At 38.7% G+C, this 25,358-nt stretch overlaps 1 protein-coding gene, 1 long non-coding RNA gene and 1 other non-coding gene across 3 annotated transcripts in view; 2 read left to right on the forward strand and 1 right to left on the reverse strand.

Annotated features, from left to right (window-relative positions):
• Positions 1-113: 113 nt before the first annotated feature.
• LOC134740282 (uncharacterized) lies at positions 114-13,664 on the forward strand. Its single transcript, XR_010127639.1, has 3 exons — positions 114-212; positions 11,604-11,650; positions 12,548-13,664. It is a non-coding gene; the product is annotated as an uncharacterized LOC134740282 (long non-coding RNA).
• Positions 4,576-25,358, reverse strand: part of NXPE1 (neurexophilin and PC-esterase domain family member 1) — a 30,856-nt gene continuing 10,073 nt past the window's right edge. The window contains exons 4-7 of the mRNA XM_054438037.2: positions 12,775-13,508; positions 10,454-10,515; positions 5,487-5,699; positions 4,576-5,111 (exon numbers count right to left, since the gene is read on the reverse strand). Of these exons, the coding sequence (XP_054294012.2) occupies positions 4,576-5,111; positions 5,487-5,699; positions 10,454-10,515; positions 12,775-13,508 (1,545 nt within the window). The remainder of the gene's footprint in view (positions 5,112-5,486; positions 5,700-10,453; positions 10,516-12,774; positions 13,509-25,358) is intronic.
• On the forward strand, positions 9,743-9,846 carry LOC129009171 (small nucleolar RNA U13). Its single transcript, XR_008492703.1, has one exon. It is a non-coding gene; the product is annotated as a small nucleolar RNA U13 (small nucleolar RNA).

Below are 25,358 nucleotides of genomic sequence, written 5' to 3' on the forward strand. Positions count from 1 at the left end.
GTGTCCCTTTTTTATGTACACTACCATTTATCTTCTGTTTTATGTCATGTTCTAGATACACAGAGATACAGCATCACTTATTTGACAAATATTTATTGCTTCCTACTATGTACTGGGCCCAGTGCTAAGGACTAAAGATGAATAAAATGGTTCCAATCATGGAGCTGGGATCACAGCTGTGCATCTCCATGAAGGATGCTTCCTCCACTCTGGTGAGTTGGAAGAGAATAGAGAAACCAGAGGTTGGGGGTCAGGAGGTAAGGGGAGAAGGAGGCTTGGTGGGAAACTGACATCAAGGTGGCACACAGACCATTTAGGGGCCTTCATAAACCATGCCCTGATGGAGGTCCCAGCTGCACCCCTGGTGGCTCTGCTCCCACAGCTTTGCATCTGCTAGTCCTCCTCTTTGTTATAGCCACACAAGTACCAGGGGGAGGCACATGCCATGGATTACAAAGTGACCCTTAAGAATGCTGGGAACAGGTTCACAAGGTGCATAGGTGCCTGGATGTCTTGGCTTCCTGTGAGGTTGGAGCAGGCTCTGTAGTATGCAATGATGGAACTCAAGTGTTCCCACCCTCTGGGTATAAATTTTGGGTTGAATGTGGCCCTCTGCTATTTTGGTGCTTATCTTCACACCAGCACTCCTTTTTCCTTACCAAGAGCTGCAATTAACACAATTCAGGCTTTGAGACCAGGAGCAGTGGCGGGAATCACTGTGCTCAGCAACATCTGCCTTGCCTCTCCGAGATCTGCTGAGAGGTACAGAAAACTTTAGAATTAGCTCAGCACATTCGTCCCCACAGCCATTGCACTGTGCTCTAAGTGTTACACCTTTAGGCTGTAAAACATGCATAGATAGCCAAAGGGCCACAGGGAATATTTCAATGAAGGAAAATCCTATCTTTAAAGAAGATGCTGCCAGCTACCTGCCTCAGGTGAAGACTGGAAAAATAAACCTTGACAAAAAGGGAATGTTTTTACTGTATGTAAAGAGCACCTTGTTTTTGTGAATGGGGTTCTTGTCCGGATGTCTGAAGATCTTTTGGATATATTTGGAAATTGAAATCTTAATTGTTGGAAACTGAATAGACAGAAGGGGGAATTGAGAATTGGGGAGACCATCACTTTGCTCTGAGGTGTTCTTTGCTCTGTGGTGACACCTCAAGAGTGTCAAAAATCTTGACTCATCCAGGGAAGGGCTGTGAATTAACAGAAATGTTTTTGGGGAATAAAAAGGAAGCTTTTAACTCTGTGTTTGCAAATTTACTTACCTCAGCCCAGGAAGGTTAAATGTAAGTTAATTTGCACTTATATTGGATACAAGGTGAGAGAACTAGAAATTAATTTCTTGAGTTTACTGTGAAATTTTGAACATTTACATATTCATGCTATAAAGAAGTATTTCCCTAGTTAATTTCATGCAAAGTGACAGCTTTTTCAACCTGTTTAGCATATCAACAAACCACTTTTATTAGTAATGACATGTGTATTAATAACAGGGACAAGATTTCCAGATTTCCTTTTCTTATAAGACCACAACCATTATTAACCCCAAGAACAAAACCAGAACGTCTAGGCATAATGTGACCAAGGTTGCCGATGGGGTGACAGAATTGAGCCCACAATCTTGAGAAACACAGCCACACACATTTTATGAGCCTTTTATATGACAAATGTTAAATTTGGATAACTATTTTTCAAATTATACATATTTTTCTAAAGATGTTTTACAGAAAATGCTTTCCCCCCAGTTTGGCAAAAGAGTTCATTCTGTGAGCCCGTTGAATTCGTATTAATAATAAAGTACATTTCAGCATCATATGCTGTCCTCTCATTGGTTCTTATCCCATTAACACTTATTCCTGTTTGTAGATTCTGGAACTTTCTAAAGAGATGGTAAAACCTCTTTCTAAAGAGATGGTAAATGTTTTAATAAAGTTCTCTTTGGGGGAAAAAGAAGCAAAACTTAGTCTCTTTCCTCAAGATGTTTACAAGCTATTAGAGATAATGGATACTTTTAAAAATACATGTTTTTGTTTCTTTTATGGGGTAAATGACAAAACACTGTGGAAACATTATTCTTTCTCGGGGTGTCAGGGAAAGCTTCACAGAAGAAAATAAGTCAAACTGGTTTTAAAGGGTGATTGGGAGTTTGACAGATGGAAGGAGGGACAGGAGGGCATTCTAGTCAGAAGGAGCAGCGTGTAGAGTGGTGCAGAGGCTTCAGAGACTGATGTATTTGAACATGTATTTGTCTTGTGTGTGGGACATTTAAAAAATTTTATGTATGTATCTTTTATATTTTTTATTGCATACATTTAAGGTATACAGTGTAATGTTTTGATATACATATGCATAGTGAAATGATTACTGTAGTCAATATATTAACATATTCATCACTGCACAATTACCTTTTGTTTGTTTGTTTGTTTTTTGAGACGGAGTCTCGCTCTGTAGCCCAGGCTGGAGTGCAGTGGTGCCGTCTGGGCTCACCGCAAGCTCCGCCTCCCGGGTTCACGCTATTCTCCTGCCTCAGCCTCCCGAGTAGCTGGGACTACAGGCGCTCGCCACCGTGCCCGGCTAATTTTTTTTGTATTTTTAGTAGAGATGGGGTTTCACTGTGGTCTCGATCTCCTGACCTCGTGATCCACCCGCTTTGGCCTCCCAAAGTGCTGGCATTACAGGCGTGAGCCACCGTGCCTGGCCACAATTACCTTTTTGAGGTAGAATACCTGAAATCTAGTCTTTCAGCAAATTTTCCATATACAATATTAACTATAGTTCTCATGCTGTACATTAGCTCTCTAGACATTCATCCAGTAAAACTGCAAGTTTGTACCCTTTGACCTACATGTCCCCGTTTTCTCTTCCTCCCAGCCTGGATAACTACCATTCTACCCTGTTTCTATGTGTAGTTTTTAAGTTCCATATATAAGTGAGATCAAGCAGTATTTTTCTTTCAGTATTATTTCTTGCCTTCAATATTGTTATTTTACTTAGCATGACGTCCTCCAGGTTCACCCATGTTATTGCAAATATAGCAGCATCTCCTTTTGTAAGGCTGAATGATATTGCATTGTACATATATACTGCAAATTATTTATCTGTTCATCTGTTGATGGGCACTTAGGTTGTTTCTCTGTCTTGGCTATTGTGAATAATGCTGCAATGAGCATGAGAATGCAGATATCTCTATGAAGTGCTGATTTCATTTCCTTTGGGATACTCAGCAGAGGGATTGCTGGGCCATATGGTAGTTCTGTTTTTAGAGGAACTGCCATACTGTTTTCCATAATGGCTGTACCAACTTACATTCCCACCAAGAGTGTATGAGAGTTCCCTTTGTGTGTGAGAAAATATTACCATCTCCTCATTTTTAGCAGGCACCTATATATACTGATGACTTCCAAATTCAGCATCTTTCTTACAGACCTCGCTCCTTCATAGGTAGTGTTGTATACTTTACATTGCATCAAATCATGTAGGACATAATGACCAGTTGTCCTGCTGTTAATAAAGCTTTAAAGTTAATAAAGCTAAGTTTGAGCAGTGGATTCAGAAGTGACAGCCTGCTATATCCATAGTAAAGTTCCAATCAAACCTTTTAAAAAAGTTCATTCACTGATGATCTCTGCCTTACTTACTTATTTGAGTAGAAGTTTTTAAATGGCGCTTTCCTAATTCTGTCATTCTTTCTGTATTCATTAGCTGTAATTCTTCCAAAAAGAAGAAATTTCCCTTATCTATTAGGGTTATTGATTTTTCTCTTTAACAGGAAAGAGGATAAATGTTCATATATTTCCCTTTTGTGGCCAATTTTCAAAATAAGGGTTTAGCCAACTCCACTTATGACACATGAGAGGTTTTGCTTTTATTCTTGCATATCTCTTTTTGTATTGTTATGACCTCATGGACTTTATATATTATGTATTTCAATTAACTGCAGTTATTAGTCTTTTTGATGCTAAAACTCATCTATCTATGGCCAATGAAGAGACTCCTTTGGGTTACCTCCTCTGTTCCATGATATGATTCCATTTGTCTTTGATTATTTGCTTTCTGGCGTAACAAGATGTCCAGACTCATGGTATATATATTTTCTGTTCCAGTCCTGGAATCAGCCTTCCCTTCAAGGATGCCTCTTTTCTTTTATTGAGGAAGGGTTCTTAGAGATCACAGTCATGGTGCTAGGAGTGATTATTGCTAATGGGTTATCATTGCTTCTAGGCCTTTTCAATAGACAGAGCTAGGAAATATCTATATTGGAAATAGAAAGCATCATGAATTTGTACAGATATTTTCAAATCAGCTTAATAACATGGCTTTTAAAAAACTTCTTTAATATTTTAAACAAGCATCAGAACCAGGCATGGTATAGTCATTCTTCATGTCTGATTTTCTTAGTTTTGCATCCCATATCAGTTGTCGTTGTCCTTACATAGCCTTCCTTCCCAAACAGATTCTTTTAAATTTATTTTCCTTAGTTCTTAAAATGAATAAAACTTACTTTACAATACATGTAGGATTATGTGCAGAGATTGGTTCCTAGTGATTTTGTATAGTATTTATCCCTTAGCAAATGTAGTTTAAGAACATGTTAATCTGATTTCCAATCACATGATCAGGTGGGTGGATAGTATCAGTGCCATATGCAATGGTCATGTCCCAGGCATCAATGATGCCCACGTTGAGGTCTTTGAAAATATCCTTCATGATAAGATAGTGAATATAACCATGGAAGTCTCCAAACCTCTCTGTCTCTATGTGCATCTCCCTGATGTTTTCTGTCTTAATAATCACTTTAGTGGTTGGGCTTCTTAGGAACAGTCTTTCAATAGCCTTTCGGACACCGATGGCCCTGCGAATAAAAATGTCAATGGGAAATGGTCTAAAGTGCTGGCCAAAGGTGATGACGATGGCTGTGTTTTTGTCACCTGATAGCCGGTCAATTTCCCGAGGGATATAATCATGATCTATCAGAGAGTAGAGCTGGAAAGTGACGAAGGGATAGCTATGTTTTTTCCATTGAATCTGAGTGTGTCTTTCTGCATCCAGAAGCACATGTTTCTTAAAAATTCCAGTTTCATGAAGATCAAAAAACTTTAGTGCTGATAAAAAAATAAATAGATGTTTTAAATAGAAGATAATGGTTAATATTCATGAAAAAGAATGTCCTATCATTTAAAATACACACCCCACCTAGATAATTGCTCACTGGAGCCTTTCTACTCTCTAGGGTACAGTACTCCCAGTTCATACATGTAAAATGTCCATCAAAAACGTAAAGTTTTCACTGGAATTTTAAAAGAGGACCAACATTTCTTATGAAAGAAAGAATAAAATACATTTTAAATTTAAAGTTTCAAATCCAGAAAGCCAAATGAAGTAAAAAACAAAATAGCTCAAACAAGAGAATAGAGACCTCATTAAAAGTACTTTAAAACCAGCCTGAATTTCTAAGAGAATATAAAGTAACTACCTACTTTTTACAACTTTGGGTAAGTAGTAGATCCACTGACGTAGCGTAGAGTCTCCCAGGAGGTAAATGAGTTTGCCTTTCAAACAGCCATTTATCTTAATTGTGTCTAACTGAACCTGGTTGCAAAATGTTGTTATCCATTTTCCTTGTAAAGTATAACCACCAGGGACAGGAGGCTTCATTCCAACTTGGCATTTCTCTTCTATTTTTTCACTCTCTGGTAACAAAGACACTCATAAATGATTTTATTGGCATAAGTTAGACATCTAGCTTTCTTTCCTGGTCCTTCATTTTCTTGCTCTCTTTCACCCTTCCTGTAATGCCTAGTTCCTTTTTCTGTCCCTTTCTAGTCCCATTCTTTGATCATTGGCTTTGCTTCAGGCACTTGTGTTTATTCCTTTAAGAGATTTTGAGTCATCTTGCCTCCTATCTAATTCCTTTTCTGCTAAATTTGGTCATTAGCTAAATCTTGACGTTCTATCCTTTCTTTGATGTTCTATCCTTTTTTCCTGATTCTGTGGTGACTTCTGTCTTTGTCTCTTACCTGAATGATGTTAGTGGTCTGCCAGTTGGTGCCGTTGTATAAAATTCTTTACCTTTGTTTCATTAATGAAGGAATGAATAATCTTAATGTTTCCATGTTCAAAAAATGGCTTAAAATATGTACATTAAAAATAAAAACCTCAAATAGTATAATAGTCACCTAGCTTGACAATTTTTTTTAAAACCAGACTTTGCTAAAAGCAACATGCAACATCCAATACAAACCAATATTCTAAGATATTCTAGGAAGTTTCCCTAGAGTTTCAGGCTCTGTTTGCGCATGGTCTGCCTTCTATTACAGGTAGATAGCAGTGCAGCAAATGTCTTGTTATGGCATAACAAAGGACATCCAATTTCTCCTGTCATGTTTCCTTGCCACTCTCTATGCTGCCATCCCATCACTGAGCCAATGCCTTGTATTTTAGGATTTGTTTTATGAGGACTTCTGTACTGATACTACGTTCTGTATGGGATAGGAAACCAGTTTGAATGCTGTAAGAAAGACCAAGATAATAATGACTTAAAAATAAAAGATTATTTCTGTCTCACATAACAGGCCTGGAGTGAGAAGGCCAGGGCTAATATGACATTGCATGGTGTCAGGGACTCTTGTTCCTTCTGTGTTGTGGCTATGACATTCTTACCATGTGGCTTTAATCTCATGGTCTAACTTGGCTCTTGCCGTTCTCCCATTATATCTAAAGTTCGGCTAGTAGTAAGGGAAGAAATGGATAGGGAGGGCCAGTTGTTTTGCTTTTAAAGCATGACCTAGAAGTTTCCCACTCACACTCCTGAAAAAAACTTAGTCGTGGCCACAACTAGATATAAGAAAGGATAGCCATGGGTCTAGCCACAAACTGGTTTCTATTACTAAAGAAGGAGGAGGCAGTGAATCTTGGGGAACCATCAGCAGTTTCTGCTTTACCCTCCTTGCTTAGTTCCTCAGAGGCCTTGCAGTCTCTGGCTGCCTATGTCCACAGAATAGTGCATCATTACATGGTTGTATTGTATTTGTAACCTATGGACAAAGTGGTAAAACGGTGCTGGTGGCAGAATTGGAAAGTGCACCTGGAATAGCTCTTAAGTCCTGGTGATTTGGCTTACTAAAGGGAGTTTGTATAATCCTATAATTATGTTGGAATTACAGTGTGATATTGATGGGTTTCTATGAGGCTTGATAGCATTGCACCCTAGATGATTGAATACCATGACCTGGAAACTTGAGATTCATAGTTATTAAGTATTCTTTATCCTAATAATGTACTGGCACACTTTGCTGAGAACATAGCCTTTAAGTGTATTGTTGTAAACCCTATGTTGTGTAATCTGTGTGTGTCAGGTATTCATTTTGCCACATCTCAAACTTATAACAAATTTGCTTATGATTACTCTTACAGGTTTATTTTACTTAATAATTTTAGAATAGGCTTGAGCATTTTAAACACTATGTGGGTAATAATATCAGGATTCTGTATATCAGGCAAAAGCAACTCCATTTTAGATGCTAATCTGCTATGTTGGCTCCTGATTAACCCCAGTTTATCTAGTGTTTCTTGTATAACAGCAGATACTTATGGTAAATCTTGCCCTTAGGTCAAACAGCCTTGGTGGTATTGTACTTCAATTGTCCTGTACATCCCATCTGAACCACCCTTCCCTTATACTCTGTAAGCCCTGGGTCTGGGGGTAATGGTGTGGAGATCCACCATCTTGTCTCAACAATGGAGACGTAAACATGGCTTCTGCTTGTAAGTCCCTACTAAATGTTTCTTTCTGAGAAACTGGATGTGTCAGACTCTTCTTTGGCCTCTCAGCTTCCTCAAACTTTGGCAGTAGGTTTGCATAGACCTGCCCACTGAGAAATAGATTCCATTATATTTTTGATTAGATAGGGAGACTGATAGTCCCCCAAAGATATCCACATACTAATTCTTAAAACCTGTGAATATGTTGAAGCAGAAGATATAAAAAGAAAAACAAGTTTTCCTGTACTAGGCTGACCCACTCTAAGACCCAGGGAAGGGCAGGGCTCTGTCGAGGCTTTGGTAACATTATCTGCAGAGCCGGGTCCCAGAAGGGATGGGCTCCAGAGTCTCTCCCTCCCATCCTGAAGCAAGGTTGGGAAAAACAAGTTTTTCTCATTCAGCTTCCCCCTTCCCCCCTGACTATTCTCACAATTATCTTTAAAAGTTTTATAAGTTCCCGTTTTTTCCTTCTGTGCGGCACAGCGAAGGTCACAACATATGCCTGAGTTGCAACACCTGGCTTGAGTTGTAAAACCTGTCACTGTTTGATTAACTGTCTTTGTTCTGCTTCTGTAAGCTTGCTTGCCCGCCCTGTAGGTTTTGCACCGTTTAGTGAAGTGTACATTCAAGCTAGCCAATACCCTTTCAGGTACATGTATAAGAGTCAAGCCCTGTCTTTGTTTGGGGCTCAGCCTTTGGAAGTTAATCCGCTGGGCAGGTAGCCACCTAAATAAAATCCTCCTGTTCCATCCATTGGTCTCTCCTGTCCCTTAATTCCCACAACTATGTTGCCTTTTCCAGATATGACTAGGGTATGGCCTTTGAGATGGAGAGACTATCCTGGATTACATGGGTAGGCCCAATCTAATGTCACTGGTCCTCAAAAGTGGAAGAGGGAGGCAGAAGAGTGGGTCAAAGATGTGACAGGAAAACTTGATCCTCTGCCGTGGCTTTGAAGATAGAGGAAGAGGGCCACAAGGAATGTGGGCAGCCTTAAAAACCTGGAATAAGCAAAGGAACAGATTCTCCCCTAGAGCCTCCAGGAAGGAACGTGCTCCTGCTCTACCTTGGGATTAGCTCAATGATACCAGCATTGGACATCTGGACTACAGACTATAAGATGATATATTTTTGTTTTTTAAAGCCACTTTATTATAGCAGCAATAAGAAAATGATACATAGACAACTGACGTTCTTTTAAATATAAAGTCATCCCATCTAGAGACAATGTTTTTTCCTTCTATTTATATGAATTTTATTTTATATTCCTTAGTGACATTTTAAATTGCCTTTCTGCAGATCATGCATTTTGTTAAATTGTGAATTTGCATTTTAAAGCACAAAGTGTATCATACCACTCTCTTCCTCGGTTGGTTTCTGTGGCTTTCAAGTCTACTGAATAATCACTGAAATCCTCAGCATGACACTTGAAAACCTTCATGATTAGGTTCTTCCTCTCTTTCTAGGCTTATCCTCTGCTACATTCCACAATATGCTCACCCCATTGGCCTACTGAACAAGTCCATGATGACTTTGCTCATGACTGGAATGATCAGATAAAAAGAGTTAGATAAAAAATACAGGACACCATATTCAATTTGTATTACTTCTAACAAGGAATAATTTTTTAGTGTAAGTATGGCCCATGCAATATTTTCCCCTTTTCTCAATGTATATATGACAGGCAATTAGAAATCACTCATATTCATTTGATTCCCTGTATTATTATTTGCTTAAATCCAGCAACACTACCCTCGATCTTTATGAAGTTTCTCTTCTTCATTCTCTGACTACACATATCCTTCAGGACTCAGTCCAATACCAACTTTAACATAAGCTCTTTTTCCTCTTTACTGTCTTCATAGAGTTCGTAGGTTGAATGTCTTTCACATTGCAAACTAACTGAGCATTTATTTTTCTCCATTTGTCCATAATGCCTGATATCTATTCAGTGCTCAGTAAATGTTTGCTGATCCTTTTGTAGTTCAGAAGCATGATGATTGGGTTTTCATGCTCATGTGTGAGATGTGCCTCCCTCAAACCTTGTTATGACATCAGCACATTACCCGTATGATGTGAGGAAAAATGAATAAATAAACATTTGCGGAAAAAATGAATAAATGGTGGCAATAAATTATTATGAGTTGAAGTAAGTATCATGATGGATGTTATCGGTAAACTAAGATAGACGTTATTAAAAGTTGTTTTAAAGCTAAGGTAGTATAAATATTCTTTCATAAGTAACATGGCTTTGTGTTTGTCTTTAAAACATATAATCAGATGAAAGCTCCATATAAAATTGGTAACTGCATAGACTAAATGTTAGGGGGTTATGCCAACAGAGAGTTAGGAAACCAAAACCGAAAGTGTTCCTACTCTGAAGCTGTAGAAATCCATCCTTCAAAGACATTTGCACAGTGCCTTAGACTCTAGGAGATGAACTCTCAGGTTTAAACACGAATGTAGGATACTAATACTTTCTCCTTTTGGATATGTCAAGATGTAATCTCCTATAAAAATTTTGAAATCATTTCCTTGAGTTCATTTCTCCCTTTAAAGTCCAGCATGATTGACATCACAGACATCTGCTAGGAATTGTGCTCCAGGAGAACTACAATTACTTAGGTTAATGCTGATAAAGTTTCCTCTGAGCATCACCTAACTCAGGACAGAGCCAACTTACTGTTACAATTAGTGACATCAATGTGTTTACGATACTTCATCATTTCAACTCCCACTTTGGACCTTCAAAAAAAAAATAGAACAATAAATTAGCCTGCTCTGTGCCCATGTAACACAGGTGAATCATCTGCTTGTGAGTGAAGGAAAATTTTTAATTTTCTATAACCGGAAGCTATTATTATTGTTGTAAATTTTAGATATATTGGGTATTGTAAATTAGTGAGGATTTTGGAAGACTTTCTACCCTGCTGGGAGCACCTGAAGTCCAAAGCAGCTCTACCAATCTGCCACATGTAATCAGTGTGTCCTGGAATTTTAGATTCAAAATATTTATCTAATTTACAAGTTCTCTTCTCTCTTTCTGCTTCCACATCTCCTATTCAAGTTTGCAGGATAGTTTCCTTGGATTACTGTGAACCTCTAATTGGTCATGCAAGTCTCAGTTTTATCCCACCTAAATTTTTCAATCTGACTGCCAGAGCACCCTTTCTCATTGCAAATCCAACTGCACTACTGCTTACATCCCTTTATTGTCTCTCCATCATGTACCCAAGGAATCCAGCCTTTTTGGGTGGCAGGTAGACCTTTTATCAGAGGGCCTCTGCTTCATTTTTAGTCCACATTTCCTGCTATGATTACCTTTGACTTTTCTGACAAACTTGCTTTCTGAAGATCATAAGCTTTATGAAGGAAGGTAATGTGTGTGTCTGGTCCACTGCTGTATCCTTAATATCTATCAAAGTGACTGGCAGAAAGGAGTGTTGAATCTGATGTGTTAATAAATGTACCTTACATTTCTTTCCTCCAATTGATGAAAGATGACTCTTCCTGCTTGAAAGCTCTTACTCACACTTTGTTTCAAACCTCTGTGTATGGCGGAGGAAGTAAGAGAGGAAGGAAGTGGAGGAAGGAAGAGATTAAGGGGAGAATGGGGACCCAGGTGCCAAGTATAATAGATATAAGTGGTACCTGATTCCCTGCTATGGATGTCTCTCCAGGTGCCATCCTGAGAAGAGAAAGGATCAGCATGTTTTCATCCTTACTAGGATTTAGGCATAAGGATGGTTGATGGGTAGGAAGAGATTCGATGAGATGTAGCATCAGAGATAAAAGGGAGGGAACAGAAACTTAACTGTGCTTTTACTTTTCAGAAGGGAGCCAGGGACTATAGATCAGGAACCAAAACTTGGATAATGAGGTAAGATTCTGGAATGCATGTTATTTTGTCATGTTTGATGCCTACTCTTAGCATATTTTTTTTGAAAACTTATGGAAAAAAGACTCTAAACTTGACTTTGAAAATTGCTAGAAAGGGATTGCTGTGAACCTAGCATTCTACTCTGTCACCAAGCTGAGGAAAAATAAATCTTCGTGGGGGAAAATAATTGAAAGAGAAAAGGAAATGGACTGAGCCTCTGAGACTTATGCAAAGTTAGCAAATGAGCAAAAGTCTCTGGAACTGATAGATGTCTTAGGGCTTGGCTCACAGTTCTGGGATTTGTGATAACAGATAGTTGTCCTTTGCAAATCCTCAAAGTGGCCCATGAAGTGACCCTGATGGTTCATTCTAATCAACAAAGTGGTTTTCAGGTTAGTGGATAACAGGGAAACCAGGAAGTGAGCCTCTGTTTGTGAGTCGGGGGAGAAAAGCATGGCATTGTTGCAGCCATGATTGATAGAGGAAACATGCTTCCACCCCAGTTTGTGGAGGCCTATTGAACCAGGGGTTTGCAGGAATCACTAGGTCCCAATTTGAGGAGTAAGAAGGACTCCTCTACCCTGAGAAGTATATACTGAGGAATATCTGATCATGGGATCAACTGGAGAAAACCAGTAGGAATTGGCGTTTTAGAAAGATCACTCAGTGTAGAGAATGGATTAGAGAGGGTATGACTGCTGGGAGAGAGACCAGTTGGGAAGCTGGTATGGGTAATCTAGATGAGATGATGATGGTCTGAACATGAATAGCAGCACTGTGCATGGGGGGAAATGGGTCAATGCAAAGATATTTAAGGGGCAAAATTAACAAAATATGATATGGGAGGTGAAGGAGCATGGATGTTATCATACACTTATCAAGGAATCTTTTTTTCAGTGGAACATCTATGAACACATAGAAGAACGGTTATAGCAAAACACATGACTGAATGGGACAATATAGTGAAAACGCAAACTATGGCCTAGAGTGGTGAGTAGAGGCCCCATGAAGACCTTGAGTAGACGAGGCCTCTGAGTCATGCTCAATGTTGCAATGGGCAATGTAGCTCTGACTGGGGCACTTCTCAGGGAACACTTCTCAGTATACATGAAAAGTATACTCACCTGTGGAAAAGGCTGTTTTCCTTGTCCGTAAGATAAGATACCTCTCTATTCCGGGTGGTCATGTAGGTCAGAGCCTCACAGGGCATGTGTTGAGGCTTCATACAATAGAAGGCTTCCTGGTCTCTGTCATCCAGATATTCACAGAGTTCAGCACTTGAGTTTAGGGTCAGGCCACATTCAGTGAAGACGTGAGAGGTGCCATTAACAAATTTGCCTTTGAAAATAATTTTATTATAGCCTTGGTTCCTTGCCCTCCAGAGAGCCGACGCCCCTTCACTGGGGTGGATGAGCAGCAGAGACAGGGAGACCTGGCCCTCCCAGAACAGAGTGAAGCTGACCAGGTAGGTGCCGTTGTTGAAGTCCATTATCTTTCCTGAAGCACCTGCCATCAGTGCTGGGGAGGACATCCTGGCCCTCAGGAAATCCCCACCATATTGCTTCCTGCGTCCCAAGTGGTCCCTCACCTCCAGCAGGATGTTCAGCTGGTCTCCCCTGCAGTACATATCTCGAGGGTTGAGGATGGTGGCTGTGCTGTGTGTGGCGCTGGTGGTGGTGTTCACGTGGGTGAAAGGTCTGGGTGGGATCTGCTGATCTAGTTTCTCTATGATTTCCTTTATTCTGAGTTCAGTCTCTGTTAGTGGCTTTAATGGTATCAGTGATGTCTTAGGGAATAAGTACTTTGTGGAGTTGTTCCAGTAATGGACGGAGATGGATAAGCTTAGAGCAGACCAAAGCTGAAATGACATGGATTGTGATATACTATGAAATTAACCTGTCTAGTCATTTTTACTTATTATGAGTTTGAATATTTGTTTACAGTGAATATTTGTATAATTGAATTCAATTTGTTACCAAATTGAATATTTGGTAACAAAGTGGCAGAATAAACCAAAAGAGAAGAGAAACAAGGAAATGAGATATTATGATGATGATGATATAATATTATTATATATTATTATCAATATTATTTAAATTGTGACAATTTTGTATAAAATGTAAACATTTACACTTTTACCTCAATATTTTAGAGAATGTCTGAACAGTTGTAGATATATTCAATCCAAAATATATAGCTCAGAGAATAATTATGAGCAATAAACTGGTGATGATAAGTTTACTCTTTCTTTTCATATATGCCTTACATCAGTAACATCTGTACCTTTTAGTCATGACTAGTAGTCTTTTTCTCTCCAGCTGTATCATAGTTCAAGCCACCGTCATTTATCTCCTGGATTATAGTGGCCACCTCAAGGATGATGACTGTCTTCAGGCTTCAAGGAAGACAGTCCTGCTTTCTCTCTATTTAATTTCCTCTTCTGTAGCTAAACCAGTCCTTTTTAAAGCAAAACTCTATTTGTGTCATCTCCCTACTTAACCCCCTTCAATGGCTTCTTGTAATTCTTGGGTAAAAGTCCATTTGTAATATGGCTTTTTCTGTGGCCTATTTTCAACTCTAGTTCTTGCTATTCTCTTCCTTGCTTTTGATGTCCTGATGAGACTTCTTTTATTTTTAGGAGCTGACCTTCCTGTCTTTCAGCTCTTGCTCTTTACTAATACTTTCTCCTCTTCCTGGATTGCTGAGTATCCCCCGAATTCCCCCAAACCACCTAAACATCTCTTAACTTCTACCTTAGAAATCACTACAACCTCAGAGGTCACTTACGCTTTTGGCACTATACAGTGTTTTATAAGCACTCAAATTCAGTGATTTTCCAATGTTGCTGGTAGTCAGAAACACCTGCCAAGCTTTTTTAAAAATATGCACTCTTAGGCTTCAGTCTAGATCAACTGAGTCATGATCACTACATTATGTTGTCCAGGAGTATGTTTTCCAAAAGCCTCAAAAGCAATCTTAGGATCAGATAGATTTGAGAAGAATGATTATAGACCAGTAGTTGTCAACCCCTCTCACACTTTAGAACACATATAAAGCTTTGAAAAAAATTCAGGCCTGGCTGCACTGCACCCCAGAATCAGGCAATAAAACCCTTGTGATTGGTAACAAAGTGGCAGAGTAAGCCGAAGGAGAGGAGAAACAAGACAATGAGATACCATTTTAAAAAGATGAACAGAACCCAAGTTGAAGTTTTGAAAAAACCTTGGCAAAGCCAAGAGACAAATCATTGGCAATGCCAACCAAGAAATAGAGATGCAAATAAATGAAATTCCCCCAAAAGAACCTTTTGGTTCTCTGGAAAATATATATCTGGAAAATATAAAAAACTTACATTATAAAATAGATAAAAATATAAAAATAGAATAGAAAATAATCATGTAATATATAACAGTAAGAATAAGAATATAATCATTATGATGATAAACCTTTTTCTATTTTTCCCACCTCCACAAGTCACAGGCTGAGATGCTTTTATTGGTGAGTATAGACATCCCTAACTTATATAACAAGGAAAAACAAACCAATTAATTTTATGAGAATGGAATATATTTTATACTAAAACTAGGTAAGTACGATACAAGAAAAGTACAGGCCCATTTTATTCATGGAGATGACTTTTAAATTCTCTGCCTCTTTCTTTCTGTGTGTATGTGCATATATGCATATACATATAAAAGTATATAGGTAGATTAGATAAATATATACAGGTGTGTGTGCATTTGTCATGGTTGATTATGGGTGAATTCAGGGTTGTAAAAATGGTTCTAGAGTGAAAAATCTTGTAGTATAATTTATATATTAATGGATTAAAGACAAAATCTCATGATTTTTCACTGTTCCCAGACTTATCTGATTGGACTGCAGTTGTAATAAAAGGATTTGATGTATTTCAACATTTATTTAGCATTACAATTCAGTAATAGGAAACCTTAAACATTTTAAAAGTCAAGGAGACAAGGATATTAGCCACCATTAACTGAATTAATGTTCAACATAACGTTAGAAGTCCTGAACAATAAAATAAAACAAACAAACAAAAATCCAAGGTATGAGAATGATGGGGGAGAAACAGACTTTTTTTCCCTTCTTTTCTTTATTTTTTATAGGTGTTGTGACTGTCTACAAAGAAACCAGAGTTAGCAAATTATTAGTATCAAGATAGCAAGGAGCTGAATACAAAACAAACTCACAAACTCAAAAGCATTTAAATTATAGAAAATACAATTGGGAGGGGTGGAGCCAAGATGGCCGAATAGGAACAGCTCCAGTCTACAGTTCCCAGCATGAGTGACACAGAAGATGGGTGATTTCTGCATTTCCAACTGAGGTACTGGGTTCATCTCACAGGGGAGTGCCGGAGAGTGGGTGCAGGACAATGGGTGCAGCGCACTGTGCACGAGCCAAAGCAGGGCGAGGCATTGCCTCACCCGGGAAGCACAAGGGGTCAGGGAATTTCCTTTCCTGGTCAAAGAAAGGGGTGACAGACAGCACCTGGAAAATCGGGTCACTCCCACCCTAATACTGTGCTTTTCCAATGGGCTTCACAAACGGCACACCAGGAGATTATATCCCGCACCTGGCTCGGAGGGTCCTATGCCCACGGAGCCTCGCTCATTGCTAGCACAGCAGTCTGAGATCAAACTGCAAGGCGGCAGTGAGGCTGGGGGAGGGGCGCCCGCCATTGCTTAGGCTTGAGTAGGTAAACAAAGCCACCGGGAAGCTCGAACTGGGTGGAGCCCACCACAGCTCAAGGAGGCCTGCCTGCCTCTGTAGGCTCCACCTCTGGGGGCAGGGCACAGACAAACAAAAAGACAGCAGTAACCTCTGCAGACTTAAATGTCCCTCTCTGACAGCTCTGAAGAGAGCTGTTCTCCCAGCATGCAGCTTGAGATCTGAGAATGGGCAGACTGCCTCCTCAAGTGGATCCCTGACCCCCAAGTAGCCTAACTGGGAGGCACCCCCCAGTAGGGGCAGACTGACACCTCACATGGCCAGGTACTCCTCTGAGACAAAACTTCCAGAGGAACGATCTGGCAGCAGCATTTGCGGTTCACCAATATCCACTGTTCTGCAGCCACCGCTGCTGATACCCAGGCAAACAGGGTCTGGAGTGGACCTCCAGTAAACTCCAACAGACCTGCAGCTGAGGGTCCTGACTGTTAGAAGGAAAACTAACAAACAGAAAGGACATCCACACCCAAAACCCATCTGTACATCACCATCATCAAACCAAAGGTAGATAAAACCACAAAGATGGGGAAAAAACAGAGCAGAAAAACCGGAAACTCTAAAAATCAGAGTGCCTCTCCTCCTCCAAAGGAACGCAGTTCCTCACCAGCAACGGAACAAAGCTGGATGGAGAATGACTTTGACGAGTTGAGAGAGGAAGGCTTCAGAAGATCAAACTACTCCGAGCTAAAGGAGGAGGTTCGAACCAATGGCAAAGAAGTTAAAAACTGTGAAAAAAAATTAGATGAATGGATAACTAGAATAATCAATGCAGAGAAGTCCTTAAAGGATCTGATGGAGCTGAAAACCATGGCACGAGAACTGCGTGATGAATGCACAAGCCTCAGTAACCGATGTGATCAACTGGAAGAAAGAGTATCAGTGATGGAAGACGAAATGAATGAAATGAAGTGTGAAGAGAAGTTTAGAGAAAAAAGAATAAAAAGAAATGAACAAAGACTCCAAGAAATATGGGACTATGTGAAAAGACCAAATCTATGTCTAATTGGTGTACCTGAAAGTGACGGGGCGAATGGAACCAAGTTGGAAAACACTGCAGGATATCATCCAAGAGAACTTCCCCAATCTAGCAAGGCAGGCCAACGTTCAAATTCAGGAAATACAGAGAACGCCGCCAAGATACTCCTTGAGAAGAGCAACTCCAAGACACATAATTGTCAGATTCACCAAAGTTGAAATGAAGGAAAAAATGTTAAGGGCAGCCAGAGAGAAAGGTCAGGTTACCCATAAAGGGAAGTCCATCAGACTAACAGCGGATCTCTCAGCAGAAACTCTACAAGACAGAAGAGAGTGGGGGCCAATATTCAACATTCTTAAAGAAAAGAATTTTCAACCCAGAATTTCATATCCAGCCAAACTAAGCTTCATAAGTGAAGGAGAAATAAAATACTTTACAGACAAGCAAATGCTGAGAGATTTTGTCACCACCAGGCCTGCCCTAAAAGAGCTCCTGAAGGAAGCACTAAACATGGAAAGGAACAACTGGTACCAGCCACTGCAAAAACATGCCAAATTGTAAAGAATATCAAGGCTAGGAAGAAACTGCATCAACCAACGAGCAAAATAACCAGCTAACATCATAATGACAGGATCAAATTCACACATAACAATACTAACCTTAAATGTAAATGGGCTAAATGCTCCAATTAAAAAGCACAGACTGGCAAATTGGATAAAGAGTCAAGACCCATCAGTGTGCTGTATTCAGGAAACCCATCTCACATGCAGAGACACACATAGGCTCAAAATAAAGGGATGGAGGAAGATCTACCAAGCAAATGGAAAACAAAAAAGGCAGGGGTTGCAATCCTAGTCTCTGATAAAACAGACTTTAAACCAACAAAGATCAAAAGAGACAAAGAAGGCCATTACATAATGGTAAAGGGATCAATTCAACAGAAGAACTAACTATCCTAAATATATATGCATCCAATACAGGAGCACCCAGATTCATAAAGCAAGTCCCTAGTGACCTACAAAGAGACTTAGACTCTCACACAATAATAATGGGAGACTTTCACACCGCACTATCAACATTAGACAGATCAACGAGACAGGAAGTTAACAAGGATATCCAGGAATTGAACTCAGCTCTGCACCAAGCGGACCTAATAGACATCTGCAGAACTCTCCACCCCAAATCAACAGAATATACATTCTTTTCAGCACCGCACGACACCTATTCCAAAGTTGAACACATAGTTGGAAGTAAAGCACTCCTCAGCAAATGTAAAAGAACAGAAATTATAACAAACTGTCTCTCAGACCACAGTGCAATCAAACTAGAACTCAGGATTAAGAAACTCACTCAAAATCACTCAACTACATGGAAACTGAACAACCTGCTCCTGAATGACTACTGGGTACATAACGAAATGAAGGCAGAAATAAAGACATTCTTGGAAACCAACGAGAACAAAGACACAACACACCAGATTCTCTGGGACACATTCAAAGCAGTGTGTAGAGGGAAATTTATAGCACTAAATGCCCACAAGAGAAAGCAGGAAACATCCAAAATTGACACCCTAACATGACAATTAAAAACTAGAGAAGCAAGAGCAAACACATTCAAAAGCTAGCAGAAGGCAAGAAATAACTAAGATCAGAGTGGAACTGAAGGAAATAGAGACACAAAAAATCCTTCAAAAAATCAATGAATCCAGGAGCTGTTTTTTTGAAAAGATCACAAAATTGATAGACCGCTAGCAAGACTAATAAAGAAGAAAAGAGAGAAGAATCAAATAGACGCAATAAAAAATGACAAAGGGGATATCACCACCGATCCCACAGAAATACAAACTACCATCAGAGAATACTATAAACACCTCTACGCAAATAAACTAGAAAATCTAGAAGAAATGGATAAATTCCTTGACACATACACCCTCTGAAGACTAAACCAGGAAGGAGTTGAATCTCTGAATAGACCAATAACAGGCTCTGAAATTGAGGCAATAATTAATAGCTTACCAAGCAAAAAAAGTCCAGGACCAGATGGATTCACAGCCGAATTCTACCAGAGGTACAAAGAGGAGTTGGTACCATTCCTTCTGAAACTATTCCAATCAATAGAAAAAGGGAATCCTCCCTAACTCATTTTATGAGGCCAGCATCATCCTGATACCAAAGCCTGGCAGAGACACAACAGAAAAAGAGAATTTTAGACCAATATCCTTGATTGATGCAAAAATCCTCAATAAAATACTGGCAGACCAAATCCAGCAGCACATCAAAAAGCTTATCCACCATGATCAATTGGGCTTCATCCCTGGGATGCAAGGCTGGGTCAACATATGAAAATCAATAAACGTAATCCAGCATATAAACAGAACCAAAGACAAAAACCACATAATTATCTCAATAGATGCAGAAAAGGCCTTTGACAAAATTCAACAATGCTTCATGCTAAAAACTGTCAATAAATTAGGTATTGATGGGACATATCTCAAAATAATAAGAGCTATCTATGACAAACCCACAGCCAATATCATACTGAATGGACAAAAACTGGAAGCATTCCCTTGGAAAACTGGCACAAGACAGGGATGCCCTCTCTCACCACTCCTATTCAACATAGTGTTGGAAGTTCTGGCCAGGGCAATCAGGCAGGAGAAGGAGATAAAGGGCATTCAATTAGGAAAAGAGGGAATCAAATTGTCCCTGTTTGCAGATGTCATGATTGTATATCTAGAAAACCCCATCGTCTCAGCCCAAAATCTCCTTAAGCTGATAAGCAACTTCAGCAAAGTTTCAGGATACAAATGTGCAAAAATCACAAGCATTCTTATACACCAGTAACAGACAGAGAGCCAAATCATGAGTGAACTCCCATTCACAATTGCTTTAAGGAGAATAAAATACCTAGGAATCCAACTTACAAGGGATGTGAAGGACCTCTTCAAGGAGAACTACAAACCACTGCTTAATGAAATAGAAGAGGATACAATCAAATGGAAGAACATTCCATGCTCATGGGTAGGAAGAATGAATATTGTGAAAATGGCCATACTGCCCAAGGTAATTTATAGATTCAATGCCATCCCCATCAAGCTACCAATGACTTTCTTCACAGAATTGGAAAAAACTACTTTAAAGTTCATATGGAACCAAAAAAGAGCCCGCATTGCTAAGTCAATCCTAAGCCAAAAGAACAAAGCTGGAGGCATCACACTACCTGACTTCAAACTATACTACAAGGCTATAGTAACCAAAACAGCATGGTACTAGTACCAAAACAGAGATATAGATCAATGGAACAGAACAGAGCCCTCAGAAATAATGCTACATATCTACAACTATCTGATCTTTGACAAACCTGAGAAAAACAAGCAATGGGGAAAGGATTCCCTATTTAATAAATGGTGCTGGAAAACTGGCTAGCCATATGTAGAAAGCTGAACTTGCATCCCTTCCTTACACCTTATACAAAAATTAATTCAAGATGGATTAAAGACTTAAATGTTAGACCTAAAACCATAAAAACCCTAGAAGAAAACCTAGGCAATACCATTCAGGACATAGGCATGGGCAAGGACTTCATGCTAAGACACCAAAAGCAATGGCAACAAAAGCCAAAATTGACAAATGGGATCTAATTAAACTAAAGAGCTTCTGCACAGCAAAAGAAACCACCATCAGAGTGAACAGTCAATCTACAGAATAGGAGAAAATTTTTGCAACCTACTCATCGGACAAAGGGTTAATATCCAGAATCTACAATGAACTCAAACATATTTACAAGAAAAAAACAAACAACCCTATCAAAAAGTGGGCAAAGGATATGGACAGACACTTCTCAAAAGAAGACATTTATGCAGCCAAAAACATGAAAAAATGCTCATCATCACTGGCCATCAGAGAAATGCAAATCAAAACCACAATGAGATACCATCTCACACCAGTTAGAATGGCAATCATTAAAAAGTCAGGAAACAACAGGTGCTGGAGAGCATGTGGAGAAATAGGAACACTTTTACACTGTGGGTGGGACTGTAAAGTAGTTCAACCCTTGTGGAAGTCAGTGTGGTGATTCCTCAGGGATCTAGAACTAGAAATACCATTTGACCCAGCCATCCCATTACTGGGTATATGTCCAAAGGATTATAAATCATGCTGCTATAAAGACACATGCACACGTATGTTTATTGCGGCACTATTCACAATAGCAAAGACTTGGAACCAAGCCAAATGTCCGACAATGATAGACTGGATTAAGAAAATGTGGCACATACACACCATGGAATACTATGCAGCCATAAAAAATGATGAGTTCATGTTCTGTGTAGGGACATGGATGAAGCTGGAAACCATCATTCTGAGCAAATTATCGCAAGGACAATAAACCAAACACCGCATGTTTTCACTCATAGGTGGGAACTGAACAATGAGAACACATGGACACAGGAAGGGGAGCATCACACTTCAGGGACTGTTGTGGGGTGGGGTTAGAGGGGAGGGATAGCATTAGGAGATATACCTAATGCTAAATGACGAGTTAATGGGTGCAGCACACCAACATGGCACATGTATACATATGTAACAAACCTGCACATTGTGCACATGTACCCTAAAACTTAAAGTATAATAATAATAATTAAAAAAAAGAAAATACAATTGAAGAAGCTCTGTCCTTAATGGAGGTATTTTGAAAACTCTTTTAAGGATATTTTTTAAAGGTCTTAATGAATGGAAAGATGTAGCACTTTGAAATGTGTTAAGGCTTAATATGATAAAGTTGTTAATTCTCTCAGAAAAATTTGTAAAATTTTCTATATTTCTAATTAAATTCTTAAGGTGGGAGATGGAATCTGATTAACTAATTCTAAAATTTTAGGGAATATAATCATCTATAAATAGGAACTATTTAAAAAATTCTAGCCCTAGTGTAAATTATTGAAATAATATAGAATTGTAAAGTGCAATATCAATCAAATAAACCAATCAAAAAAGTAGGTACCTTAGAAGCAGACTTGAAGTTTATTATAGGTTAATGGTAACATCAGAAATCAGAAAATTATATTTAGTAAATTGTATCAAGAAAATGGTTTCACTATATTGAAAAAAAACCCAAAGATTCCTATCACACCCTACATACTAAAGGTCCAAATGAATTAAAGACCTAAATACGAATATTGTAACTAAAAGTTCAATATAAAGAAATTTATAATTCCCTTATAACCTCACATCAGCAAGTATTTCTTAAATTAGACCTCCAAAGCGATTCTCCTGCCTCAGCCTCCTGAATAGCTGGGATTACAGACGGCTGCCATCATGCCCGACTAATTTTTTGTAGTTTTAGTAGAGATGGGGTTTCACCATGTTGGCCAGGCTGGCCTCAAACTCCTGACCTCAAGTGATCTGCCTGCCTCGGCCTCCCAAAGTGCTGGGATTACAGGTGTGAGCCACCATGCCTGGCTGATAAATCCAATTTGTTTAGGAGACTGGATAAGTTAAACTTTGTATATTCATAGAATGAAATACATGCAGTTCTCAGACATCATGAACTACATTTACATATAGCAACATGATTAGATTTCAAAAAGCAATTTTGAATGAAAAAATTAAGAAAGTATGTAAATTAAAATAAATACAAACACTAACTCATAACTATATATCTTCCTAGTCCACATATATACATAAATACATGTATTGAATAAGAATTGAAACACTGAGAAATAACTAGTATGGAATGGGTGCATATGGGAAAAGAGGAAGGAGAGTATGGGTGGGAAATAATTTTTTTTTAAGTATAACAAAAGAGTTCTGTTTCAATATGACCAAGTAACTTGTGACTCTCTTTCAGATAGTAGTGCTCAACTCTGAACGAAATGCCAAAAACAAGTACCTGAAGGCTAAAGACAGTGAACAAAAGCAGGCAAGTTTTGGTGGGAAGATGAAACTTGGAAGAAGGTGCCATTAAGAGGAGGTAAGTTTCTGTTTTTGATATGTTAGCCTGAGGGCAGTCCACTAACAGAGTAGCTAAAACACAATAGAAAGCCATCTTTTTTTTTTTTTTTTTTTTTTTTGGCTTGAACAACCTGAGAGCAGAGTCTGCAGCAACACAGTCCTGGAAGGAGGGGGATATCCCAGAACAGAGACGGAGAAGGTCATGCCCTAATTTCTGAGTTTGAACTTTGTTTAGATCTCTAGCTGACCCCTGAGGCACACCTATGGGGTAGACACAAAGCAATCTGCAGCTAGTCAGAACTCAACTGAGATGTGAGTTACTTATAACCACAGGTTGGGTCAGTTTGCAGTTTTGAGTTGAACCAAGTTAATCGATTGCCTGCCACAGCAAAAACATCGACACTATTCTGAGGGGTAAAACAGAATCCGTTGTTTCCACAACATAACAGTCACAATTCAAAATTACTCAGCGTAGGAGGAACCAGAAAAAGGCAGTCCTTTGCAAAAGGTAAGACAATTAATGGAAGCCAACCCTGAGATAACATAGATGTGGGCCTGATCAGACAAGGACTTTGAAACAGCTATTATAACTATGCTCAATGAGGTAAAAGAAAATATGTTGTAATGAATGGAAAGATAAGAAATCTGAGCAAGGATGGAGAAATATTTAGAAATGTCGATGAAAAGAGTCAAACTCTGTAAAATATTTGAATAGATTTATTCTGAGCCAAATATGAGTGACCATGACACGTGACACAGCCATCAGGAGGTCCTGAGAACATGTGCCCAAGGTGGTTGGGGTTCAGCTTGGTTATATACATTTTGGGGAGGCATGAGACATCAATCAAATACATTTGAAAAATACATTGGTTTGTTCCAGAAAGGCAGGACAATTTGAAGTGGGGGGGATGGCGCTTCCAGGCTATAGGTAAATTTAATCATTTTCTGGTTGACAATTGGTTGAGTTTGTATAAAGACCTGAGATTAATAGAAGAATTTGAGCAAGATAAAAAATCAGAGCTTAGTCCTCAGAAAGAAAACAAACAAATTTTACAAAAGAACCAAACAATATCTGAGATAAAAATATATCTCTTAATTCACTATGCTAAATTGCCTCCCTGCTTCTCAATGTTTATCTGTTAGATCAAGTTCATGTTTATCAATTGTTTAGACCTTATCTCCATTTATAAGTTAAGGTCTTTTTGATTTATAAGTTTCTGAAAGAGGCATAATAAAAATTCCCACTATGGCTGTGGCTATATCAATTTTAGTCTGTAATTCTGACTGTTCCCACTTTTGTATGCTGAGATTGTTTGCTAGGGCCGTTCACATTTATGATTATTATATCTGCTTTCTAAATTGTTCCTTATGTAGCATCTCACTTTATCTTTATTTATGTTTTCTTAAATTCTATTTTCTTTACTTTTTAACATCAATATTTTGTGAAAATTTGTAGAGTAAAATGTTTAAGAAAATCAAGGAAAGAAAATATGAGCCAGAAATTTTATAAGAAGACAAACTGACCTTTAATTATAAGAGTCACAGGCAAGTTCTCATGAAAACATTAGAATTCGGGGACTATTTTGCCCAGATCATTCCTAAGGAATCTACTAAACAGCATGAACATTAAACAACCAACATAACTGAAAAGTTTGATGTGAGGATTTATGGTAAGGATGAATCATATATTTATTTACAGAAATAAGTCTAAATTATGCTTAAAAGGAATAGAGAATAGTATGCAATGGTTGTGTGCTCTGACAATGTAGATACAGTACAACTATAAAAAATTGGGGGAGTGGGGAGAGCTATGAAAAGTAGAATTAGCTTGTCATTTTCCTTATAGTTATTAACTGAAGTAAAAGGACATTACTTCAAATCAGATGTTGAGGAAAAGGGAGAGTTGGGGCAAAAGAGGTTTATAGTTACTTTCAATATTGCTCATTAGAGGGAAGCAATAGTCATTTGCCAAGAAAAAAAGTAAAGAAGGGTTATATAATGGACTAAAATAAACATGATCATTAGAACA

This window comes from Pongo pygmaeus, chromosome 9 (assembly GCF_028885625.2).
Source record: "Pongo pygmaeus isolate AG05252 chromosome 9, NHGRI_mPonPyg2-v2.0_pri, whole genome shotgun sequence".
Lineage (NCBI taxonomy): Eukaryota > Metazoa > Chordata > Mammalia > Primates > Hominidae > Pongo > Pongo pygmaeus.